The sequence below is a fragment of the Oenanthe melanoleuca genome, chromosome 25 (assembly GCF_029582105.1).
Source record: "Oenanthe melanoleuca isolate GR-GAL-2019-014 chromosome 25, OMel1.0, whole genome shotgun sequence".
NCBI lineage: Eukaryota > Metazoa > Chordata > Aves > Passeriformes > Muscicapidae > Oenanthe > Oenanthe melanoleuca.
Genome location: NC_079358.1, coordinates 7,380,289 through 7,404,643, shown reverse-complemented (window position 1 = coordinate 7,404,643; position 24,355 = coordinate 7,380,289). Strand labels below are relative to the sequence as shown.

At 48.8% G+C, this 24,355-nt stretch overlaps 2 protein-coding genes across 7 annotated transcripts in view; one reads left to right on the top strand and one right to left on the bottom strand.

The window, feature by feature from the left end:
- TAFAZZIN (tafazzin, phospholipid-lysophospholipid transacylase) overlaps nucleotides 1-9,913 on the top strand; it is a 14,215-nt gene extending 4,302 nt beyond the window's left edge. The window contains exons 3-10 of one of the 4 annotated variants that reach the window (XM_056510305.1): nucleotides 678-723; nucleotides 1,905-1,990; nucleotides 2,885-2,965; nucleotides 3,714-3,755; nucleotides 4,999-5,061; nucleotides 5,818-5,870; nucleotides 7,989-8,066; nucleotides 9,501-9,913. In XM_056510305.1, the coding sequence (XP_056366280.1) occupies nucleotides 678-723; nucleotides 1,905-1,990; nucleotides 2,885-2,965; nucleotides 3,714-3,755; nucleotides 4,999-5,061; nucleotides 5,818-5,870; nucleotides 7,989-8,066; nucleotides 9,501-9,644 (593 nt within the window). In that variant the 3' untranslated portion in view covers nucleotides 9,645-9,913. Of the gene's footprint in view, nucleotides 1-677; nucleotides 724-1,904; nucleotides 1,991-2,884; nucleotides 2,966-3,695; nucleotides 3,756-4,998; nucleotides 5,062-5,817; nucleotides 5,871-7,988; nucleotides 8,067-9,500 lie in introns of all 4 variants that reach the window. The other 3 variants (XM_056510304.1, XM_056510306.1, XM_056510307.1) reach the window with 3 other exon arrangements.
- Nucleotides 9,900-24,355, bottom strand: BCAP31 (B cell receptor associated protein 31). Of its 3 annotated transcripts, none has more exons than XM_056510326.1 (8): nucleotides 24,049-24,355; nucleotides 23,834-23,931; nucleotides 22,993-23,093; nucleotides 20,767-20,911; nucleotides 18,303-18,438; nucleotides 12,533-12,638; nucleotides 11,428-11,528; nucleotides 9,900-10,457 (listed from the first exon to the last, which is right to left on the bottom strand). In XM_056510326.1, exons 2-8 carry the CDS (start codon nucleotides 23,923-23,925, stop codon nucleotides 10,419-10,421), a joined length of 720 nt encoding a protein of 239 aa, XP_056366301.1. In that variant the 5' UTR covers nucleotides 23,926-23,931; nucleotides 24,049-24,355; the 3' UTR covers nucleotides 9,900-10,418. The 3 variants fall into 3 exon arrangements, with proteins under 3 accessions (XP_056366301.1, XP_056366303.1, XP_056366302.1); XM_056510328.1 differs by having other exon boundaries at nucleotides 12,533-12,635; nucleotides 24,049-24,104; XM_056510327.1 differs by lacking the exon at nucleotides 24,049-24,355 and having other exon boundaries at nucleotides 23,834-23,990.

Sequence of the window (24,355 nt, the reverse complement as noted above, 5' to 3'; positions counted from 1 at the left end):
TTCTGGAGTGTCTTGGGAGGGTTTTGGGGAGTCCTTAAAGGTTTGGGGGGTTCCCAGAGGATCCTAAAGGAGCTGGAGGAGGAATCTGGAGGGGGGAGGGGTCTGAAATATTTTGGGGGGGTCTAGAGAGTTTTTGGGGGGTTGGGAGAGGGTCCCAGAGGGTCCTGAAGGGTTTTGGGGGGGGGTCTGGAGGGTCCCTGGGGGTCCTAAAGGGGATGGGGGAGGGATTTGGGGGGTCCTGGGGGGATTTGGGGGGGGGGTCTGGGGGATGTTTGGGGGGGTCCTGAAGGGATTTTGGGGGGGTCCTGGGGGGTCTGAGGGGTTTTTTGGGGGGGGTCCTGGAAGGATTTTGGGGGGTCCTGGGGGGTCCTGAAGGGATTTTGGGGGTTCCTGGGGGGTCTGAAGATTTTTGGGGGGGTCCTTAAAGGATTTTGGGGGTCCTGAAGGGATTTTGGGGGGGTCCTGGGGGGTCTGAAGATTTTTGGGGGGGTCCTGAAAAGATTTGGGGGGTCCTGAAGGGATTTTGGGGGGGTCCTGGGGGGTCCTGAAGGGATTTTTGGGGGGGTCCTGAAGGGATTTTGGGGGTCCCAGGGGTGTGGGGGATTCCCAGAGGGGTTTTTTTTTTTGGGGGGAGGTTTTTGGGGGTCCCCGTGACCCCTGTGCCCCTCCCCCCCCAGGGTCCCTGAAGCTTCGGCACGTCTGGAACCTGCACAGGATGCGCTGGTCAGGGGGGTGGGGGGATTTTGGGGGGTCCTGGGGGGATTTTGGGGGGTCCTGGGGGGGTTTGGAGGGGATTTGGGGGGTCCTGAGAGAGTTTGGGGGGGTCCTGGGGGGGGGTTTGAGGGGATTTGGGGATTTTAGGGGGTTCTGGGGGGGATTTGGGGGGTCCTGTGTGTCCTGGGGGTGGATTTGGGGAATTTGGGGGGTCCTGGGGGGAATTTGGGGGATCCTGGGGGGTCCTGGGGGAGGATTTGGGGGGGCTTTAGGGGGTCCTGGGGGGGTTTGAGGGGGGTCCTAGGGCAGATTTTGGGGGTCCCAGGGTTATTTTTGGGGTGATTTTGGGGTGCCCAGTTCAGTTCTGGGGTTCCCAGTTCAGTTTTTGGGGGTTCCCAGTTCAGGTTTTGGGATTCCCAGTTCAGATTTTGGGTTCCCAGTTCAGTTTTTGGGGTTCCCAGTTCAGATTTTGGGTTCCCAGTTCGGGTTTTGGGGGTTCCCAGTTCACTTTTGGGGTGTCCCAGTTCACTTTTTTGGGGTTCCCAGTTCAATTTTTGGGGTTCCCAGTTCAGTTTTTTGGGGTCCCCACTTCACTTTGGGGTCCCAGCTCAGTGTTGGGGGTTCCCAGCTCAGTTTTTGGGAATATTTTGGGGTTTCCAGTTCACTGTGGGGTCCCAGCTCAGTTTTGGGGGTTCCCAGCTCAGTTTTTGGGAATATTTTGGGGTTTCCAGTTCACTGTGGGGTCCCAGCTCAGTTTTGGGGGTTCCCAGTTCAGTTTTGGGTTCCCAGTTCAGTTTTTGGGGTTCCCAGTTCAGATTTTTGGGGTCCCCAGTTCACTTTGGGGGTTCCCAGCTCAGTTTTGGGGTTATTTTTGAGGTCCCAGCTCAGTTTTGGGGTCCCAGTTCAGATTCTGGGGTCCCAGCTGAGTTTTGGGGTTATTTTTGGGGTTCCCAGTTCAGTTTCTGGGGGTTCCCAGTTCAGATTTTGGGGTTCCCAGTTCAGATTTTGGGGTCCCAGCTGGGTTTTGGGTTCCCAGCTCGGTTTTGGGGTTATTTTTGGGTTCCCAGTTCAGATTTTGGGCTCCCAGCTCGGTTCTGGGGTTATTTTTGGGGTCCCAGCTGGGTTTTGGGGTTATTTTTGGGGTCCCAGCTCAGTTTTGAGGTCCCAGCCGGGTTTTGGGGTCCCCCCAGGACCCCCACTGCCGCTGACATTTGCTTCACTCGGGAGCTGCACTCGAGATTCTTCAGCCTGGGGCGCTGCGTGCCCGTGTGCCGCGGTACTGGGAGCACTGGGAGCACTGGGAGGGACTGGGAGGGACTGGGGGAGGATTGGGAGGGGTTTGGGGGGGACTGGGAAGGACTGGGGGGGACTGGGAGGGAACTGGGAGCACTGGGAGGGACTGGGGGGGACTGGGGGAGGATTGGGAGGGGTTTGGGGGGACTGGGATGGACTGGGGGCAACTGGGAGGGAACTGGGAGCACTGGGATGGACTGGGAGGGACTGGGGGCAACTGGGAGGGGACTGGGATGGGTTTGGGGGTGATTGAGAGGGAACTGGGAGCACTGGGAGAGGGACTGGGAGGGACTGAGAGCGGTTTGGGGGGGACTGGGATTGGACTGGGATTGGACTGGGAGGGACTGGGATTGGACTGGGATTGGACTGGGATTGGACTGGGATCACTGGGTTGCTTCTAATCCATACTGGGAGGGAACTGGGAGACACTGAGTAATTCCCAGACCATACTGGGAAAATCCTAGTCCATACTGGGAGGGCTGTGGATGCCCTGGGCCGTTCCCAGTCCATACTGGGATGTTCCCAGTCCATACTGGGAGGGCTGTGGATGCTCTGGGCCATTCCCAGTCCATACTGGGAGGGCCCCAGTCCATACTGGGAGGGCCCCAGTCCATACTGGGAGGGCCCCAGTCCATACTGGGAGGGCCCCAGTCCATACTGGGATGTTCCCAGTCCATACTGGGAGGGTCCCAGTCCATACTGGGAGGACTGTGGTTGTTCTGGGCCGTTCCCAGTCCATACTGGGATGTTCCCAGTCCATACTGGGAGGGCTGTGGATGCCCTGGGCCGTTCCCAGTCCATACTGGGAGGGCCCCAGTCCATACTGGGATGTTCCCAGTCCATACTGGGAGGGCCCCAGTCCATACTGGTGCTGCAGGGGACGGCGTTTACCAGCGGGGAATGGATTTTATACTGGAGAAACTCAACCAGGGGGACTGGGTGCACGTGTTCCCTGAGGGTACTGGGGGAACTGGGAGCACTGGGAGGGACTGGGAGGGAACTGGGAGGGAAATGGGAGGGAACTGGGAAGGATTGAGGGTAACTGGGAGCACTGGGAGGGAAACTGGGAGCACTGGGAGGAACTGGGAGTGGATTGAAGGGAGTTGGGAGCACGAGGAGAGGAATTGGGATGGACTGGGAGGGACTGGGAGGAAACTGGGAGGGAACTGGGAAGGATTGAGGGGAACTGGGAGGGACTGGGAGGAACTGGGAGGGAACTGGGAAGGATTGAGGGGAACTGGGGGCACTGGGAGGGAACTGGGTGGGCACTGAGGGGAACTGGGAGCCCTGGGAGAGACTGGAAGGGAAACTGGGAGCACTGGGAGGGACTGGGAGCACTGGGAGAGGGGATTGGGATGGACTGGGAGGGGCTGGGGGGAAACTGGGAGGGAACTGGGAAGGATTGAGGGGAACTGGGAGCACTGGGAGGGTAACTGGGAGGGACTGGGAGGGACTGGGAAGGAACTGGGAAAAGATTGAGGTGAACTGGGAGGGATTGGGGGGGAGACTGGGAGGGAACTGGGAGGGGATTGAAGGGAACTGGGAGGAACTGGGAGCGACTGGGAAGAGCCAGGAGGTGATTTTGGGGTCCCAGGGAGGATTTTGGGGTTCCAGGGAGGATTTTGGGGTCTCAGGGAGGATTTTTGGGATTTTGTGGGGGGATTTTGGGGGGTCCTGACCCCCCCCAGCCCCATTTCCCCCCCCAGGTAAAGTGAACCTGGGCCAGGAGGTCGCTCGCTTCAAATGGGGTGAGACCCCCCAAAAATACCCAAAATATCCCCAAAAAAACCCAAAATATCCCCTAAAAAACCCCAAAATATCCACTAAAAAACCCCCAAAATATCCCCTAAAAAACCCCCAAAAAATCCCCTAAAAAACCCCAAAAAATCCCCTTAAAAAACCCTAAAATATCCCCAAAAAAACCCCCAAAATATCTCCTAAAAAACCTCAAAAAATCCCCTAAAAAACCCCAAAATATCCCCTAAAAAAACCAAAAAAATCCCCTAAAAAAACCCCAAAAATCCCCTTAAAAATATCAAAATATTCCCTAAAAAACCCCAAAATATCCCCTAAAAAAACTCAAAATATCCCCTAAAAAACCCCAAAATATCCCCCCAAAAAACCCCAAAATATCCCCTAAAAAACCCCAAAATCCCCTAAAAAACCCCCAAAAAAATCCCCTAAAAAAACCCAAAATATCCCTAAAAAACCCTCAAAATATCCCCAAAAAAACCCCAAAAATCCCCTAAAAAAGAACCCCAAAAAAATTCCTCAAAAAAAAGCCAAAAAAACCCCCAAAAATTCTGCAACCCCTCCCAAAAAGCCTCCTAAAAAAACCCCAAAAATTCCTCCTGAAAACCCCAAAAAAAACCCCCCAAAAAACCCCCCAAAACTCCCCCAACCCCCTCAAAAAATCCCCTAAAAAAACCCCAAAAATCCCCCAAAAATCCCTAAAGACCCCCTAAAAAAACCCAACTCCCCCCCAAAAAAGCCCCAAAAAATCTCAAAAACCCCCAAAAATCCCCTAAAAAAACCCCCAAAATTCCCAAAAAAACCCCAAAAATCCCCCAACCCCCTCAAAAAATCCCCAAAAAAACCCCCAAAAATCCCCAAAAAACCCCCAAAAATCCCCTAAAAAAACTCCAAAAATCCCCAAAAAACCCCCAAAAATCCCCAGAAAAAAAAACCCAAAATTCCCAAAAAAAAACCCAAAAATCCCCCAATCCCCTCAAAAAATCCCCTAAAAAACCCCAAAAATTCCCAAAAAACCCCCCAAAATCCCCTAAAAAAACTCCAAAAATCCCCAAAAAATCCCTAAAAAACCCCCAAAAATCCCCAGAAAAACCCCAAAAATTCCCAAAAAAAAACCCCAAAAATCCCCCAATCCCCTCCAAAAAATTCCCAAAAAAACCCCCAAAAATCCACCCCCCCCCCCCAAAATCCCCCAAACCCCCCCAGGACCCCCCAAAATCCCCCAAATTTCCCCCCCAGGCATCGGGCGGCTCCTGGCCGAGTGTCACCGGGACCCCGTGATCCTCCCGCTGTGGCACGGGGGTGAGGGGCTGGGGGGGTTTGGGGGGGCCAGGAGGGGATTTTGGGGGTCCCAGAGGGATTTGGGGGGGTCCAGGAAGAAATTTGGGGGTCCCAGGGGGATTTTGGGGGGGTCCAGGGAGGGATTTTGGGGTCCCAGAGGGATTTGGGGGGGTCCAGGAAGAAATTTGGGGGTCCCAGAGGGATTTGGGGGGGTCTTGGGTGAGTTTTGGGGGGATTTTGGGTGGGATTTGGGGGTCCCAGGGGGATTTGAGGGGATCCTGGGTGAGTTTTGGGGGGATTTTGGGGGGAAATTGGGAGGTCTGGGGGGGATTTTGGGGGTCCCAGAGGGATTTGGGGGGGTCCTGGGTGAGTTTTGGGGGGATTTTGGGTGGGATTTGGGGGTCCCAGGGGGATTTGGGGGGATCCTGGGTGAGTTTTGGGGGGATTTTGGGGGGAAATTGGGAGGTCTGGGGGGGATTTTGGGGGTCCCAGAGGGATTTGGGGGGATCCTGGGTGAGTTTTGGCGGGATTTTGGGGGTCCCAGGGGGATTTTTGGGGTCCAAGAGGGATTTTTGGGGGGTCCAGGAAGAGATTTTGGGGTCCCAGAGGGATTTTGGGGGGGGTCCAGGGAGGGATTTTTGGGGCTTGGGGGGGATTTGGGGGGGTCCTGGGTGAGTCTGGGGGGATTTTGGGGTCCCAGAGGATTTTGGGGGGGGGGGGGGGTCCCCAAATTCTGTCCCCCCCCCCCCCCCCCAATGTTGTGTCCCCTCCCCCCAGGGATGAGCGACGTCCTCCCCAACCGCCGGCCCTACGTGCCCCGGGTGGGGCAGGTGATTTTGGGGGGATTTGGGGGATTTTTGGGGGGTCTGGGGGATTTTTGGGGGGTCTGGGGGATTTTGGGGTCTCTGAGAGGGTCTCTGGATATTTTTTGGGGAATTTCTGGGGGTCTCTGGGGGGTTTTTTTGGGGGGATTTTTGGGGATTCTGAGGGGATTTTGGGGGTTTCTGGGGGATTTTTTTGGGGGTTTTTTGGAGGGTCTCTGGGGGATTTTGGGGGGAGGTTTTGGGGGGATTTGGGGGATTTTTTGGGGTCTCTGGGGGGTTTTGGGGGATTTTTGGGGATTCTGAGGGGATTTTGGGGGTTTCTGGGGGATTTTTTTTGGGTTTTTTGGAGGGTCTCGGGGATTTTTGGGGGGATTTGGGGGATTTTTGGGGGGTCTGGGGGTTTTTGGGGTCTCTAATAGGGTTTTGGGGGGATTTTTGGGGGGATTTTGGGGGATTCTGAGGGGGTTTTTGGGGTCTCTGGGGGATTTTTGGGGGAGGTTTTGGGGGGGTCTGGGGGGCTCTGGGGGATTTTTGGGGGGAGGTTTTGGGGGGATTTGGGGATTTTTGGGGGGGTCTGGGGGATTTTGGGGTCTCTGAGAGGGTCTCTGGATATTTTTTGGGGAATTTCTGGGGGTCTCTGGGGGGTTTTGGGGGGATTTTTGGGGATTCTGAGGGGATTTTGGGGGTTTCTGGGGGATTTTTTTTGGGTTTTTTGGAGGGTCTCTGGGGGATTTTGGGGGAGGTTTTGGGGGGATTTGGGGGATTTTTGGGGGGTCTGGGGTATTTTGGGGTCTCTAAGAGGGTTTTGGGGGGATTTTTGGGGATTCTGAAGGGGTTTGGGGGTTTCTGGGGGATTTTTTGGGGTTTTTTGGAGGGTCTCTGGGGGATTTTGGGGTCTCTGGGGGATTTTTGGGGGAGGTTTTGGGGGGATTTGGGGGATTTTTGGGGGGTCTGGCGGGTTTTTGGGGTCTCTGAGGGGTTTTTGGGGGGTTTTGGGGTCTCTGAGAGGATCTCTGGGTGGTTTTGGGGGAATTTTTGGGGTCTCTGTGGGGTTTTTTTGGGGTCTATGAGGGGGGTTTGGGGGGATTTGGGGGATTTTTGGGGGGATTTTTGGGGATCCCAGTGGGATTTTTGGATTCTCTGGGTGATTTTTGGGATCTCTGGGGGATTTTGGGGATCCCTGTGGGGTTTTTGGGGTTTCTGGGTATTTTTTGGGATTCCTGTGGAATTTTTTTTTATTCTCTGGGTGATTTTTGGGATCTCTGGGTATTTTTTGGGATCTTTGGTGGTTTTTGGGATCCCTGTGAGATTTTTGGGATCCCTGTAGAAATTTTTAGGATCCCTGTGGAATTTTTGGGAACCCTGTGGATTTTTAGGATCCCTGGGTATTTTTAGGATCCCTGTGAGAGTTTGGTGATTCCTGTGGGATTTTTGGGATCCCTGTGGGATTTTTTTGGAGTTTCTGGGTATTTTTTGGGATCCCTGTAGATTTTTGGGATCCCTGTGGATTTTTTGGGGTCCCAGGGTGATTTTTGGGATCCCATGGTGATTTTTGGGGTCTCTGGGTGATTTTTGGGGTCCCAGGGTATTTTTTGGGTCCCAGGGTTATTTTTGGGATCCCTGTGGGATTTTGGGGGTCTCTGGGTATTTTTTTGGGATCTCTGTGTGGTTTTTTAGGATGCCTGTGAGATTTTTGGGATCCCTGAGTATTTTTGGGGATCCCTGGGTGATTTTTAGGATCCCTGTGGGATTTTTGAGATCCCAGGGTGATTTTTGGGTTCTCTGGGTATTTTTTTGGGATCTCTGGGTGATTTTTGGGGTCCCAGGGTAATTTTTGGGATCTCTGGGTGATTTTTGGGATCCCTGAGTATTTTTGGGGATCCCTGGGTGATTTTTAGGATCCCTGTGGGATTTTTGAGATCCCAGGGTGATTTTTGGGTTCTCTGGGTATTTTTTGGGATCTCTGGGTGATTTTTGGGATCCCAGGGTGATTTTTGGGTCCCAGGGTATTTTTTTGGGATCCCAGGGTGATTTTTGGGGTCCCAGGGTATTTTTTGGGATCCCAGGGTGATTTTTGGGGTCCCAGGGTATTTTTGGGGTCTCTGACCCCCCGTTTCCCCCCAGCACATCACGGTGGTCGTTGGGCGCCCGTTCAGTGTCCGGCCCCTCCTGGAGCGGCTGCGCAGCGAAGGGACCCCCACGGTGGGTGGGACCCCCAAATTTGGGGACCCCCATGGGGGGTGTGGGGTGGGACCCCCAAATTTGGGGACCCCCATGGGGGGTGTGGGGCGGGATCCCCAAATTTGGGACCCCCATGGTGGGTGTGGGGCTGTCCCATAGATTTGGGGAGTTTGGATCCAGGGATTTGGGGGGGTTCTGCCCCATAGATTTGGGGGGTTCTTACCCAGAGATTTGGGGGTTCACCCCATAAATTTGGGGGGGTTTACCCCATAGATTTGGGGGGGTTTACCCCATAGATTTGGGGGGGTTTCACCCCATAAATTTGGGGGGGTTCACCCCATAGATTTGGGGGGGTTTACCTCATAAATTTGGGGGAGTTTACCCCATAGATTTGGGGGGGTTTCACCCCATAGATTTGGGGGGGTTTCACCCCATAAATTTGGGGGAGTTTACCCCATAGGTTCTGGATCCCAACCCCACAGATCCCAGTCCCACCCCACAGACCCAGCCCAGCCCCACAGATCCCTGTCCTGCCCCACAAATCCAGCCCAATCCCACAAATCCCAGCCCCATAGATTCAGAGATCCCAACCCCACAGATCCCGTCCTGCCCCACAGAACCCAACCCCACAAATCCCACAGATCCAGCCCTGCCCCACAGCTCCCAGCCCCACACACTCAGGGATCCCAGCCCCACACTCAGGGATCCCAGCCCCACATTCAGGGATCCCAGCCCCACATCCCGCCCTGCCCCACATTCAGGGATCCCAGCCCCACACTCAGGGATCCCAGCCCCAGATCCCTGCCCCACAAATCCCAGCCCCACACTCAGGGATCCCAGCCCCACAGATCCCAGCCCCACACTCAGGGATCCCAGCCCCAGATCCCTGCCCCACAGATCCCAGCCCCAGATCCCTGCCCCACAGATCCCAGCCCCAGATCCCTGCCCCACAGATCCCAGCCCCACACACTCAGGGATCCCAGCCCCACATTCAGGGATCCCAGCCCCACAGATCCCAGCCCCACACATTCAGAGATCCCAGCCCCACACACTCAGAGATCCCAGCCCCACAGATCCCAGCCCCACACTCAGAGATCCCAGCCCCACAGATCCCAGCCCCACACTCAGGGATCCCAGCCCCACAGATCCCAGCCCCACACACTCAGGGATCCCAGCCCCACACTCAGGGATCCCAGCCCCAGATCCCTGCCCCACAAATCCCTGCCCCACACTCAGGGATCCCAGCCCCACAGATCCCAGCCCCACACTCAGGGATCCCAGCCCCAGATCCCTGCCCCACAGATCCCAGCCCCACAGATCCCAGCCCCACACACTCAGGGATCCCAGCCCCACAGATCCCAGCCCCACACTCAGAGATCCCAGCCCCACACACTCAGGGATCCCAGCCCCAGATCCCTGCCCCACAGATCCCAGCCCCACATCCCTGCCCCACAGGTGGAGCTCCGCAAGGCTCTGACCGATTTTGTCCAGCGCGAGTTCGAGGCTCTGCGGGGCCACGCCCGGACCCTGCACCCCCCCCCCAAAACGGGGGGTCCCCCTGCCCCACACCCACCCCACAGCTCGGGGTCCACCCCATAACTTGGGGTCCACCCCAGAACTGGGGCTTCACCCCACAGCAAAACCCTCCTGCCCCACAATTGGGGTTTTTTACCCCATAACTGGGGGGGGGGGGGTTTGTCCCATAATTTGGGGATTTTACCCCAAAATTTGGGGTCCTGCCCCACAGCAGGGGGTCCCTGGTGGAGTCCCTGCCCCATAGATTGGGGTTCTGCCCCATAGAAGGGGTCCCACCCCATGGTGACCCCCCCCAAAATGTGCACGGTGCCAATAAAAGAAGGTGAAACCTCGAGGGTCTCTGAGAGATTTTGGGGTTCCAGAAGAAAATTTTGGGGTCCCAAGAAGAATATTGAGGGTCCCAAGGGGGAATTTTGGGGGTCCCAGAACAGAATTTTGGAACCCCAAACCAACCAAGACCCGACCCGAGGTGTTTTTATTGAAGCAGGAAAAAAAAAAAAAATGGGGGAGGGGAGGGGTCCCCATTATCCCCCAACCCCAAAAAAAAACCCCAAAATCTGGGAAAAGGGGGAGAGGGGACACAAAGAGGGGGGAGGGGTTCAGCCTCCCCAAAACGAGGTTTGGACCCCCAAAAATGAGATTTGGACCCCAAAAAAAGGGGGGGGAGGGTTCCCCAAAAACGCCGCGTTGGAGGTGGGGGTTTCCCATAAAAGGAAATGTGGGCGGGGCTTTGGTCCGGGGGGCGGGGTTTGAATTGAGGAGGGGGCGTGGCTTGGGGTTGTGGGCGTGGTTTAATCACCGTTTGTGGGCGTGGCCTCGCTTGGCCCCGCCCCCTCCTCACTCCTCCTTCTTGTCCCGGGGTCCGTCGTGAGCGGCCTGGGGGGGGAAATTTGGGGGGATCGAGGGGGGGTCTGGGGGGTTTTGGGGGGTCTGGGGGGGATTTTTGGGGTCCCAGGGGGATTTTGGGGGTCCTGGGTGAGTTTGGGAGGATTTTGGGGGGGGATTTTAGGCTCCCCCCAGGGTAATTTTAGGGATTCCCTTGGGGCATTTTTAGGGTTCCCTTGGGATATTTTTGGGGTCCTCCCCAGGATATTTTGGGGTCCCCCCGGGTCAGATTCGGGCTCCCCCCCAGGATATTTAGGGCTCCCCACCGGCTGATTTTGGGGTCCCTCCAGGAATATTTTGGGGTCCCCCCAGGATATTTTGGGGTCCCCCCCTGGGATATTTTTGGGACTTTCCCCAGGGTATTTTTGGGGTTCCCCCTTGGGGTATTTTAGGGCTCCCCCCTGGGGATATTTTTGGGATTTCCATGGGATATTTTTAGGGTCCCCCCCAGGATATTTAAGGCTCGCCCCCGGGTGATTTTGGGGTCCCCCCGGGTGATTTTGGGGTTCCCCACAGGATATTTTGGGGTCCCCCCAGGTGATTTTGGGCTCCCCCCCAGGATATTTTGGGGTCCCCCCGGGTGATTTTGGGCTCCCCCCCAGGATATTTTGGGGTCCCCCCCCAGGATATTTTGGGGTCCCCCCCAGGATATTTAGGGCTCCCCCCCGGTAATTTAGGGCTCCCCCCCAGGATATTTTGGGGTCCCCCCCTGGGGTATTTTTGGGACTCTCCCCAGGGTATTTTTGGGGTTCCCCCTTGGGGTATTTTAGGGCTCCCCCCTGGGGATATTTTTGGGATTTCCATGGGATATTTTTAGGGTCCCCCCCAGGATATTTTGGGGTCCCTCCAAGGATATTTAGGGCTCCCCCCCGGTAATTTAGGGCTCCCCCCCCAGGATATTTTGGGGTTCCCCCCCCGGGATTTTGGGGTCCCCCTCGGGTGATTTTGGGGTCCCCCTGACCTGCAGCCGCGCGTGCTGCTCCAGCAGCCGGTCGTACTCGCGGGTCAGACCCTGAGCCTGGCGCCGCATGGCCTGGACCTCGTTCTCAGCTTTCTGCAGGGCTGGGGGGCACCAGGGTCACCCCAAAATCCAGCCTGAACCCCAAAATCCATCCCAAAATACAGACTGAACCCCAAAATCCATCCTGAACCCCTAAACCCACCCAGTTCCCCCAAAATCCCCCCATGGCCTGAACCTCGTTTTTAGCTTTCTGCAGGGCTGGGGGGGCAAAAAATCCATCCCTAAATCCAGCCTGAACCCCAAAATCCATCCCAAAATATATCCTGAACCCCAAAATCCATCCCAAAATCCAGACTGAACCCCAAAATCCATCCCAAAATCCTCCCTGAACCCCAAAATCCATCCCAAAATACACCCTGAACCCCAAAATCCATCCTGAACCCCTAAACCCACCCAGAGACCCCAAAATCCCCCCATGGCCTGGACCTCGTTCTCAGCTTTCTGCAGGGCTGGGGGGCACCAGGGTCACCCCAAAATCCACCCTGAACCCCAAAATCCATCCCAAAATACACCCTGAACCCCAAAATCCATCCCAAAATCCACCCTGAACCCCAAAATCCATCCCAAACTCCTCCCTGAACCCCAAAATCCATCCCAAAATACACCCCTAAATCCAGCCTGAGAGCCCCAAAATCCAGCCTGAACCCCAAAATCCATCCTGAACCCCTAAACCCACCCAGACCCCCCAAAATCCCCCCATGGCCTGAACCTTGTTCTCAGCTTTCTGCAGGGCTGGGGGGGCAAAAAAATGGGATAAACCCAAAAAAAACCCCAAAAAAATCAGGATAAAACCCTCAAAAATGGGAATAAACCCAAAAAAACCCTCAAAAATGTGGGATAAACCCCAAAAAAATCAGGATGAAACTCTCTAAAATTGGAATAAACCCCAAAAAAAACCCCCAAAAAATCAAAATAAACCCCAAAAACCCTCAAAAAATCCGGATAAAACCCCCCAAAAAAGTTTCCCAAACCCCTGAGATCCCCCCCCAAAATTCCTGAAATTTCTCCAGAATTCCCAAATTTCCCCAAAATTCCCGTTTCCCACCTTTCTTGCTGAGCTCCAGCTCCTCCTTCAGTGACTCCACCTTGGCCTTGAGGGTCTCGTTCTCGTCCCGGGTGGGGGAGGGGCCCCCCCCCGACTCCTGCAGCTGCTGGGGGCACGAAAAGGGGGGGAAGGGAATTTTTGGGGGGTTCAGGATTTTTTTTGGGGGGTTCAGGATTTTTTTGGGGGGTTCAGGATTTTTTTTGGGGGGTTCGGGATTTTTTTTGGGGGGTCTGGAAAATTTTTGGGGATTTTATCTTGATTTTTTGAGGGTTTATCCTGATTTTTTTTAGGGTTTTATCCCAATTTTTGGGGTTTTTTTGGGGTTTTTATCCCAATTTTTGGGGTTTTTTTGGGGGTATTATCCAAATTTTGGAGGGGTTTTTTAGGGTTTTATCCTGATTTTTGGGGTTTTTTTGGGTGGTTTTATCCTGATTTTTTTGAGAGTTTTTCTAATGATTTTTTGGGGTTTATCCTGATTTTTTGAGGGTTTTTTTAGGGTTTTATCCCAATTTTTGGGGTTTTTTTGGGGGTTTATCCTGATTTTTTGGGAGTTTTTTGGGGGCTTTTATCCCAATTTTGGGGGTTTTTTTAGGGTTTTATCCCAATTTTTGGGGTTTTTTGGGGGGGTTTTATCCCAATTTTAGGGGTTTTTTTTGAGGTTTTATTCCAATTTTTGGGGGTCTTTTTTGGGTTTTATCCTGATTTTTTTGAGAGTTTTTCTAGTGATTTTTTAGGGTTTATTCTGATTTTTTAAGGGTTTTATCCCAATTTTTGGGGGTTTTTTGGGGGTTTTATCCTGATTTTTTGGGTTTTTTTTTTGAGGTGTTATCTTGATTTTTGGGGTTTTTTTTGGGGGGTTTTATCCTGATTTTTTGGGGTTTTTTGGGGGGTTTTATCCCAATTTTTGGGGCTTTTTTTGAGGTTTTATCCTGATTTTTTTGAGAGTTTTTCTAATGATTTTTTAGAGTTTATTCTGATTTTTTTTTAGGGTTTTATCCCAATTTTAGGGGGTTTTTTTTGAGGTTTTATTCCAATTTTTGGGGTTGTTTTTTGGGTTTTATTCTGATTTTTTGAGAGTTTTTCTAATGATTTTTTAGGGTTTATTCTGATTTTTTTTAGGGTTTTATCCCAATTTTTGGGGGTTTTTTGGGGGTTTTATCCTGATTTTTGGGGTTTTTTTGGGGGTATTATCCCAATTTTGGGGTTTTTTTGAGTTTTATCCTGATTTGTTTGAGGGTTTTTCTAATGATTTTTTAGGGTTTATCCTGATTTTTTGAGGGTTTTTTTAGGGTTTTATCCCAATTTTTGGGGGTTTTTTGGGAGGTTTTATCCCAATTTTGGTTTGTTTTTTTTTGAGGTTTTATTCCAATTTTTGGGGTTTTTTTTTTGGGTTTTATCCTGATTTTTTTGAGAGTTTTTCTAATGATTTTTTAGGGTTTATTCTGATTTTTTTTAGGGTTTTATCCCAATTTTTGGGGTTTTTTTGGGGGTTTTATCCTGATTTTTTGGTGTTTTTTTGGGGGGTTTTATTCTGATTATTTGAGAGTTTTTCTAATGATTTTTTAGGGTTTATTCTGATTTTTTTTAGGGTTTTATCCCAATTTTTGGGGGTTTTTTGGGGGTTTTATCCTGATTTTTTGGGGGTTTTTTGGGGGTATTATCCAAATTTTGGAGGGGTTTTTTGTAGGTTTTATCCTGATTTTTTTGAGAGTTTTTCTAATGATTTTTTGGGGTTTATCCTGATTTTTTGAGGGTTTTTTTAGGGTTTTATCCCAATTTTTGGGGTTTTTTTGGGGTTTTATCCTGATTTTTTGGGGGTTTTTTGGGGGGTTTTTTCCCCAATTTTGGGGGTTTTTTTTGAGGTTTTATTCCAATTTTTGGGGGTTTTTTTTGGGTTTTATCTTGATTCTTTTGAGAGTTTTTCTAATGATTTTTTAGGGTTTATTCTGATTTTTTTTTAGGGTTTTATCCCAATTTTTGGGGTTTTTTTTTAGGGTTTTATCCTGATTTTTTGGGGGTTTTTAGGGGTTTTATCCTGATTTTTTGGGGTTTTTTTTTGGGGGCTTTTATCCTGATTTTTTTGAGGGTTTTTCTAAAGATTTTTTAGGGTTTATTCTGATTCTTTTTAGGGTGTTATCCCAATTTTTGGGGTTTTTTGGGGGTTTTATCCTGATTTTTTGGGGGTATTATCCCAATTTTGGGGTTTTTTTTGGGTTTTATCCTGATTTTTTTGAGAGTTTTTCTAATGATTTTTTAGGGTTTATCCTGATTTTTTGAGGGTTTTTTTAGGGTTTTATCCCAATTTTTGGGGGTTTATTGGGAGGTTTTATCCCAATTTTGGTTTTTTTTTTTTTTTTTGAGGTTTTATTCCAATTTTTGGGGGTTTTTTTGGGGTTTTATCCTGATTTTTTGTGGGTTTTTTGGGGGTTTTATCCCAATTTTTGGGGGTTTTTTGGGGATTTTATTCTGATTTTTTTAGAGTTTTTCTAATGATTTTTTAGGGTTTATTCTGATTTTTTTTAGGGTTTTATCCTGATTTTTTGGGGTTTTTTGGGGGTTTTATCCTGATTTTTGGGTTTTTTTGGGGGGGTTTTATCCTGATTTTTTTGAGGGTTTTTCTAATGATTTTTTAGGGTTTATTCTGAATTTTTTAAGGGTTTTATCCCAATTTTTGGGGTTTTTTTGGGGGTTTTATCCCAATTTTAGGGGTTTTTTTTGAGGTTTTATTCCAATTTTTGGGGGTCTTTTTTGGGTTTTATCCTGATTTTTTTGAGAATTTTTCTAATGATTTTTTAGGGTTTATTCTGAATTTTTTTAGGGTTTTATCCCAATTTTTGGGGTTTTTTTTGGGGATTTTATCCTGATTTTTGGGGGGTTTTTTGGGGGTATTATCCAAATTTTGGAGGGGTTTTTTTGGGTTTTATCCTGATTTTTTTGAGAGTTTTTCTAATGATTTTTTAGGGTTTATTCTGATTTTTTTTAGGGTTTTATCTTGATTTTTAGGGTTTTTTGGGGGTTTTATCTTGATTTTTGGGGTTTTTTTTGGGGGTTTTATCCTTATTTTTTGGGTTTTTTTTCGGGGGATTTTATTCTGATTTTTTTAGAGTTTTTCTAATGATTTTTTAGGGTTTATTCTGATTTTTTTTAGGGTTTTATCCCAATTTTTGGGGTTTTTTTGGGGTTTTATCCTGATTTTTTGGGTTTTTTTGGGGGTTTTATCCTGATTTTTTGGGGGTATTATCCCAATTTTGGGGTTGTTTTTTTGGGTTTTATCCTGATTTGTTTGAGAGTTTTTCTAATGATTTTTTAGGGTTTATTCTGATTTTTTGGGGTTTTATCCCAATTTTTGGGGGTTCTTTGGGGGTTTTATCCTGATTTTTGGGGTTTTTTTGGGGGGGGTTTATTCTGATTTTTTGAGAGTTTTTCTAATGATTTTTTAGGGTTTATTCTGATTTTTTTTAGGGTGTTATCCCAATTTTTGGGGTTTTTTTTTTTTTTTTTTTTTTTTTTTTTTAGGTTTTATCTTGATTTTTTGGGGTTTTTTGGGGGTATTATCCCAATTTTGGGGTTTTTTTTTTAGTTTTATCCTGATTTTTTGAGAGTTTTTCTAATGATTTTTTAGGGTTTATTCTGATTTTTTTTTAGGGTTTTATCCCAATTTTTGGGGGTTTTTTTGGGGGTTTTATCCTGATTTTTGGGGGTTTTTTTTGGGGGTATTATCCAAATTTTGGAAAAGATTTTTTGGGTTTTATCCTGATTTTTTTGAGAGTTTTTCTAATGATTTTTTGGGGTTTATCCTGATTTTTTGAGGGTATTTTTAGGGTTTTATCCCAATTTTTGGGATTTTTTTTGGGTTTTATCCTGATTTTTTGGGGGTTTTTTGGGGGCTTTTATCCCAATTTTAGGGGGTTTTTTTTGAGGTTTTATCCCAATTTTTGGGGGTCTTTTTTGGGTTTTATCCTGATTTTTTTGAGGGTTTTTCTAATGATTTTTTAGGGTTTATTCTGATTTTTTTTAGGGTTTTATCCCAATTTTTGGGGGTTTTTTGGGGGGTTTTATTCCAATTTTTATGGTTGTTTTTTGGGTTTTATCCTGATTTTTTTGAGAGTTTTTCTAATGATTTTTTTAGGGTTTATTCTGAATTTTTTTAGGGTTTTATCCCAATTTTTGGGGTTTTTTTTTTAGGGTTTTATCCTGATTTTTTGGGGGTTTTTTGGGGGGTTTTATCCCAATTTTAGGGGTTTTTTTAGGGTTTTATCCCAATTTTTGGGGGTTTTTTGGGACGTTTTATCCCAATTTTAGGGTTTTTTTTTTGAGGTTTTATTCCAATTTTTGGGGTTTTTTTTTGGGTTTTATCTTGATTCTTTTGAGGGTTTTTCTAATGATTTTTTAGGGTTTATTCTGGTTTTTTTTAGGGTTTTATCCCAATTTTTGGGGTTTTTTTTAGGGTTTTTTTCCTGATTTTTGGGGTTTTTTTGGGGGTTTTATTCCAATTTTTTGAGATTTTTTTAAAGGTTTTATCCCAATTTTTGAGGGATTTTTTTGAGGGTTTTATCCTGATTTTTGAAGGTTTTTTTGAGGTTTATCCCAATTTTTTGAGAAGTTTTTTGGGTTTTATCCTGATTTTTTAAAAGTATTTCCAGGAATTTTTTGATGTTTATTCAAATATTTATTAAATACTTTTCCAACCATTTTTAAAGTCACCAACTCAACTTTTTTGGGGTTTTTTTTACCAATATTTTGAGGACTTTTTTGTTGTTTAACCAAATATTTTTAATGTTTTTTAACAATTTTTGAGTTACCAACTCAACTTTTTGTGTGTTTTTTTAGGGAATATTTTCAGGAATTTTTGAGTTAAAAATTGAACTTTTTGTGTGGTTTTTTGGGAATATTTTCAGAAATTTTTGAGTTACAAATTGAACTTTTTGTGTGGTTTTTTTGGGAATATTTTCAGGAATTTTTGAGTTAAAAATTGAACTTTTGGTGTGGTTTTTGGGGAATATTTTTAGGAATCTTTGAGTTAAAAACTGAACTTTGTGTGTGTGTTTTTTTGGGAATATTTTCAGGAATTTTTGAGTTAAAAATTGAACTTTTTGTGTGTTTTTTTGGGAATATTTTTAGGAATATTTTAGTTAAAAATTGAACTTTTTGTGGGATTTTTTTCAGGAATATTTTCAACCCATCTCAATGATTTTTTTAACAAATCACTCAGGATTTTTGGGGGATATTTTTAGGTTACCCCAGGTGTTTTTAGGGTGTTTTTTGGGTTGTTTTTTACCTTCCTGAGGGCATCATTGTCCTCTAGGGAGTTACAAACTCAACTTTTTGTGGTTTTTTTTCAGAGTATTTTCAGAACTTTTTGATGCTTAACCAGATTTAATTTTTTTAACCTTTTTTGAATTACAAACTGAGCATTTTGTGTGGTTTTTTTTGGGAATATTTTCAGGAATTTTTGAGTTACAAATTGAACTTTTTTTTGGGTTTTTTTCAGGAATATTTTCAACCCATCTCAATGATTTTTTTAACAAATCACTCAGGATTTTTGGGGGATATTTTTAGGGTAACCCAGGTGTTTTTAGGGTACTCTAAGTGATATTTTGGGCTGGTTTTTACCTTCCTCAGGGAGTTACAAACTCAACTTTTTGTGGGTTTTTTTCAGGAATATTTTCAACCCATCTCAATGATTTTTTTAACAAATCACTCAGGATTTTTGGGGGATATTTTTAGGGAAACCCAGGTGTTTTTAGGATGTTTTTAGGGTGTTTTTTACCTTCCTGAGGGCGTCGTTGTCCTCCAGGTACTGCCGTGCGGCCTGGCTGGCGCCCTCGGCCTGTTTGCGGAAGGCCTGGCTGGAGGCGCCCAGCGCGGCCTGGGCCGAGATCAGCGTCACCAAACGCCTCAGGAGGCTGAGGGGGCAGAAAAAGGGGGTCAGGGATACCCCAAAATGGGCTCAGGGACACCCCAAAATGGGGTCAGGGACTCCCCAAAATCCTCCAGGGCCCCCTGGGCCTGTTGGTGTGAGGCCTGGCTTTGAGGGGCCAAGTGCGGCCTAGGCCGAGATCAGCGTCACCAAACGCCTCAGGAGGCTGAGGGGGCAAAATGGGGTCAGGGACACCCCAAAATGGGATCAGGGACACCCCAAAATGGGATCAGGGACACCCCAAAATCCTCCAGGGACCCCTGGGCCTGTTGGTGTGAGGCCTGGCTTGAGGCCTTGAGTGAGGCCTAGGCCGAGATCAGCGTCACCAAACGCCTCAGGAGGCTGAGGGGGCAAAATGGGGTCAGGGATCCCCAAAATGGGGTCAGGGATCCCCAAAATGGGGTCAGGGACACCCCAAAATGGGATCAGGGACTCCCCAAAATGGGGTCAGGGATACCCCAAAATCCCTCAGAGCTCCCTGGGCCTGTTAGTGTGAGGCCTGGCTTTGAGGGGCCAAGTGTGGCCTAGGCCGAGATCAGCATCACCAAACGCCTCAAGGAGGCTGAGGGGGCAGAAAAGGGGGTCAGGGATCCCCCAAAATGGGATCAGGGACACCCCAATATGGGCTCAGGGACACCCCAAAATCCCTCAGAACCCCCCCAGAGCTCCCTGGGCCTGTTGGTGTGAGGCCTGGCTTGGGGCCTTGAGTGCGGCCTAGGCTGAGATCAGCTGAGGGGGGAGAAAAATGGGGCTCAGGGATTCCAAAATGGGCTCAGGGATCCCCAAAACTAGGGTCAGGGATTCCCAAAATGGGATCAGGGATCCCAAAATGGAGTCAAGGATCCCAAAATGGGTTCAGGGATTCCCAAAATGGGTTCAGGGATTCCCAAATTGGGGTCAGGGATCCCCAAAATGGGATCAGGGATCCCAAAATGGGCTCAGGGATCCCCAAAATGGGATCAGGGATCCCAAAATGGGCTCAGGGATCCCAAATTGGGGTTCAGGGACACCCCAAAATCCCTCAGAGCCCCCCCAAATCCTACCCTCTCCCAGCCCCCCCTGCTGTGTCTGAGACCACCCAAATTGATTCCAGCCCCCCAAAATCATGTCTGGGAACCCCCAAATTGATTCCAGCCCCCTCAGATCATGTCTGGGACCCCCCAGATTGTGTCTGGGACCCCCCAAACTGACTTCAGCTCCCCCAGATCACGTCTGGGATCCCCCAGATCATGTCTGGGACCCCCCAAATTGAGGCTGGGACACCCCAAATCGTGGCTGGGACCCCCCAAATTGAGGCTGGGACCCCCCAAATTGAGGCTGGGACCCCCCAAATCATGTCTGGGACCCCCAAACTCCTCCCCAGACTCACAAGGAGAGCAGCAGGGAGATCCCAGCCAGGTACAGCCCCTTCCCACCCCCACAAAAACTGCTCCTACCCCCTCCCAGCCCCCCCAAATCGTGTCTGAGACCCCCCAAATTGTGTCTGAGACCCCCCAAATTGAGGCTGGGACCCCCCAAATTGAGGCTGGGACCCCCCAAACCATGGCTGGGACCCCCAAACTCCTCCCCAGACTCACAAGGAGAGCAGCAGGGAGAAGCCAGCCCCCTCCCATCCCCCTGAATCATGTCTGGGACCCCCCAAATTGAGGCTGGGACCCCCCAAATTGAGGCTGGGACCCCCCAAATTGTGTCTGGGACCCCCCAAATTGAGGCTGGGACACCCCAAATCGTGTCTGGGACCCCCCAAATTGTGGCTGGGACCCCAAAAACTCCTCCCCAGACTCACAAGGAGAGCAGCAGGGAGATCCCAGCCAGGTACAGCCCCTTCCCACCCCCACAAAAACTGCTCCTACCCCCTCCCAGCCCCCCCAAATCGTGTCTGGGACCCCCCAAATTGTGTCTGAGACCCCCCAAATCGTGTCTGGGACCCCCAAAACTCCTCCCCAGACTCACAAGGAGAGCAGCAGGGAGAAGCCAGCCCCCTCCCATCCCCCTGAATCATGTCTGGGACCCCCCAAATTGAGGCTGGGACCCCCCAAATTGTGTCTGGGACCCCCCAAATTGAGGCTGGGACACCCCAAATCGTGTCTGGGACCCCCCAAATTGTGGCTGGGACCCCCAAACTCCTCCCCAGACTCACAAGGAGAGCAGCAGGGAGATCCCAGCCAGGCACAGCCCCTTCCCACCCCCACAAAAACTGCTCCTACCCCCTCCCAGCCCCCCCAAATCGTGTCTGGGACCCCCCAAATTGTGTCTGGGACCCCCCAAACTGACTCCAGCCCCCCCAAACCGTGTCTGGGACCCCCAGACTCACAAGGAGAGCAGCAGGGAGAAGCCAGCCAGGTAGAGGTTCCTCTGGGCCCGGAAGAGTTTCATGTGGAAATGCTCCAGGGCAGCCGGGGTGGAGCTCAGAGCCTCCTTCTCCCCCACGTTGTATTTACGGGTTTCCCTCAGAGCATCTGGGGTGGGGGAGGGGAGGGGTCAGCACCAGGACCCCCCCCCAAAACTTTTTAATAAAATTCTCAGTTCTAAGGAACATCCCCATGGTCATTAAAAAGGGAAAAATAATTTTTTTTTCCGTGTGTGGGGATGACACAAATTGGGACCCCTCCAAATCCTCCAGACCCCTCCCAAGATCCCCCCAAATTTTGAAATAAAATTCTCATTTCCAGGGAACACAAATTGGGAACTTCCCCCCTAAATCCTCCAGGACCCTCCCAAGGCATCCCAAAATTTTAGGAATAAAATTCTCAGTTCTAAGGAACACCCCCAGAGTCATTAAAAAGGGAAATAAAAATTTTTCCATGTGTGGGGATGACAAAATTGGGACCCCTCCAAATCCTCCAGACCCCTCCCAAGATCCCCCCCAAAATTTTTGAAATAAAATTCTCAGTTCTAAGGAACACAAATTGGGACCTCCCCACCCAAATCTTCCAGGACTCCCCAAATTCCTGAGGAATCCCCCTCAGGGAATTCTCAGTTTTAGGGAATTCCTCCAAGGTGACAAAAAAAGAGAAAAAAAAATTTCATTTGTGTTGGGAGGCACAAATTGGGACCTCCCCACAAATCCTCCAGGACCCTGCCAAAATTCCCAAATTTTTTAAATAAAATTCTCAGTTCTAAGGAACATCCCCAAGGTGATGAAAAAGAGAAATAAAAAATTTTCTATGTGTGGGAAGACAAATTAAAACCCCCCTAAATCCTGCAGGACTCTCCCAAGATCTCCCAAATTTTGAAATAAAATTCTCATTTCCAGGGAACACAAATTGGGAACTCCCCCCTCCAAAATCCTCCAGGAGCCTCCCAAAATTTCCAAATTTTTTTTAATAAAATTCTCAGTTCTAAGGAACATCCCCATGGTCATTAAAAAGTGAAAAATAATTTTTTTTCCATGTGTGGGGATGACACAAATTGGGACCCCTCCAAATCCTCCAGACCCCTCCCAAGATCCCCCCAAATTTTTGAAATAAAATTCTCAGTTCTAAGGAACACAAATTGGGACCTTCCCCCCTAAATCCTCCAGGACCCTCCCAAGGCATCCCAAAATTTTAGGAATAAAATTCTCAGATCTAAGGAACACCCCCAGAGTCATTAAAAAGGGAAATAAAAATTTTTCCATGTGTGGGGATGACACAAATTGGGACCCCTCCAAATCCTCCAGACCCCTCCCAAGATCCCCCCAAAATTTTTGAAATAAAATTCTCATTTCCAGGCAACACAAATTGGGAACTCCCCCCTCCAAAATCCTCCAGGACCCTCCCAAAATTTCCAAATTTTTTTAATAAAATTCTCAGTTCTAAGGAACACAAATTGGGACCTCCCCACCCAAATCCTCCAGGACCCTCCCAGAACACCCCCAAAATTTAAAAAAAAATAAATTCTCATTTCCAGAGAACACAAATTGGGAACTCCCCCCCTAAATCCTCCAGGACCCTCCCAAGACATCCCAAAATTTTAGGAATAAAATTCTCAGTTCTAAGGAACATCCCCAGAGTCATTAAAAAGGGAAATAAAAATTTTTCCATGTGTGGGGATGACACAAATTGGGACCCCTCCAAATCCTCCAGGACCCTCCCAAGATCCCCCCGAAAATTTTTGAAATAAAATTCTCAGTTCTAAGGAACACAAATTGGGACCTCCCCACCCAAATCTTCCAGGACCCCCCAAATTCCTGAGGAATCCCCCTCAGGGAATTCTCAGTTTTAGGGAATTCCTCCAAGGTGACAAAAAAAGAGAAAAAAAAAATTTCATTTGTGTTGGGAGGCACAAATTGGGACCTCCCCACAAATCCTACAGGACCCTCCCAAAATTTCCAAATTTTTTTAATAAAATTCTCAGTTCTGAAGAACAACCTCAGAGTCATAAAAAAGAGAAACAAAAATTTTTCCATGCGGGGAAATCACAAACTGGGACCTTTCCCTCCCCCTACAAAATCCTCCAGAACCCTCCCAAAATTCCCAAATTTTTTTTAATAAAATCCTCCCAGGACACCCCAAAATTTTTTGAATAAAAAAGGGTGATGAAAAGCCCCCAGACCCACCGAGCAGCAGCAGCACCAGGATGATGATCAGCACGATGAAAAAAGTGTTGCCATAAGCCACGGCCAAACCCACCAGGCGGGAACGAAAAATTTTTTGCCATCTGAGGAGGAGGAGAAAGAAATTGAGACCTTCCCCCAAATTCCTGGGAAAACCCCAAATTTCAAGGGAATTCCCCCCCACACACCCAGGGAATTCTCAGTTTTAGGGTGAGGAAAAAGAGAAAAAAATAATTTTGTTTGTGTTGGAGGGCACAAATTGGGACATCCCCCAAGTGCTCCAAGACCACCAAAAATTTTTAAATAAAATTCTGATTTCCGAGGAACATAAATTGGAATCCCCACCAAATCATCCAGGAACCCCAGATTTTTTTTAAATAAAATTTTTAGTTCCAAGGAACATCCTCAGAGGGATGAAAAAGAGAAAAAAAAAAAATTTCGTTTGTGTTGGAGGGCACAAATTGGGACAACCCCCCCTCAAATCCTCCAGGACTCTCCCAGGATCCCCCAAATTTTTTTAATAAAATCTTCATTTCTAAGGAACATCCCCAGGGCCATTAAAAAGAGAAACAAATTTTTTTCTATGTGTGGGGATGACACAAATTGGGACCCCCCTCAAATCCTCCAGGACCCCCTCAGAACCACCCCCCAAATTCCCTCAGGAAAATCCCAATTCCACAAATCCTCACCTCATTTTGTCCCCCCAAATCTTCCCTTCAACCCACAGGAAACCCCTCAGACAATGTTAGGGACCCTCCCCAATTTTAGGGACCCTCCCCAGTTTTAGGGACCCTCCCCAATTTTAGGGACCCCTCCCCAATTTTAGCGACCCCTCCCCCCTCACCTGGCCGGAGACACGAAGGGAACGCAGAGCAGCAGCACCAAGAAAACCTCCGCGTACAGGAACGTGGCCACCGCCGTCCACTGCAGGCTCATGGCGGCCTGAGGGGGGCGCGGGCAGCGATGGGGACGCGGTTTCGGGAACCGGGACCCCCAAAATCCCCTCAGAAACCCCCCAAAAAACCCCCCAAAACCCCGCCCCTCCCCCACCTCCCTCACCCTCAGCTGCGGCTCCGCCCAAACCGGAAGCGAAATGCGGAAGCGCCGCCCACGCGCTGAGGGAAGCGACCAATCAGAGCAAAAGGCGGGAATAATTCAATGACGTCATATCCACCCGCCATTTTACCCCTCCCACACACCCGGGAAAATTCAATAATAATTAAACAAATTGAAATTAAATCATTTCGCTGTTAAATCAGGTTAAATTTGCATCAATTTCAGCGTTAACAAGTTACAATATTTGTGTTAAAAAATGAATTTAAATAAAAAAAAGCCGCATCTCTTTCAGCGTGGCACCGCCCACACC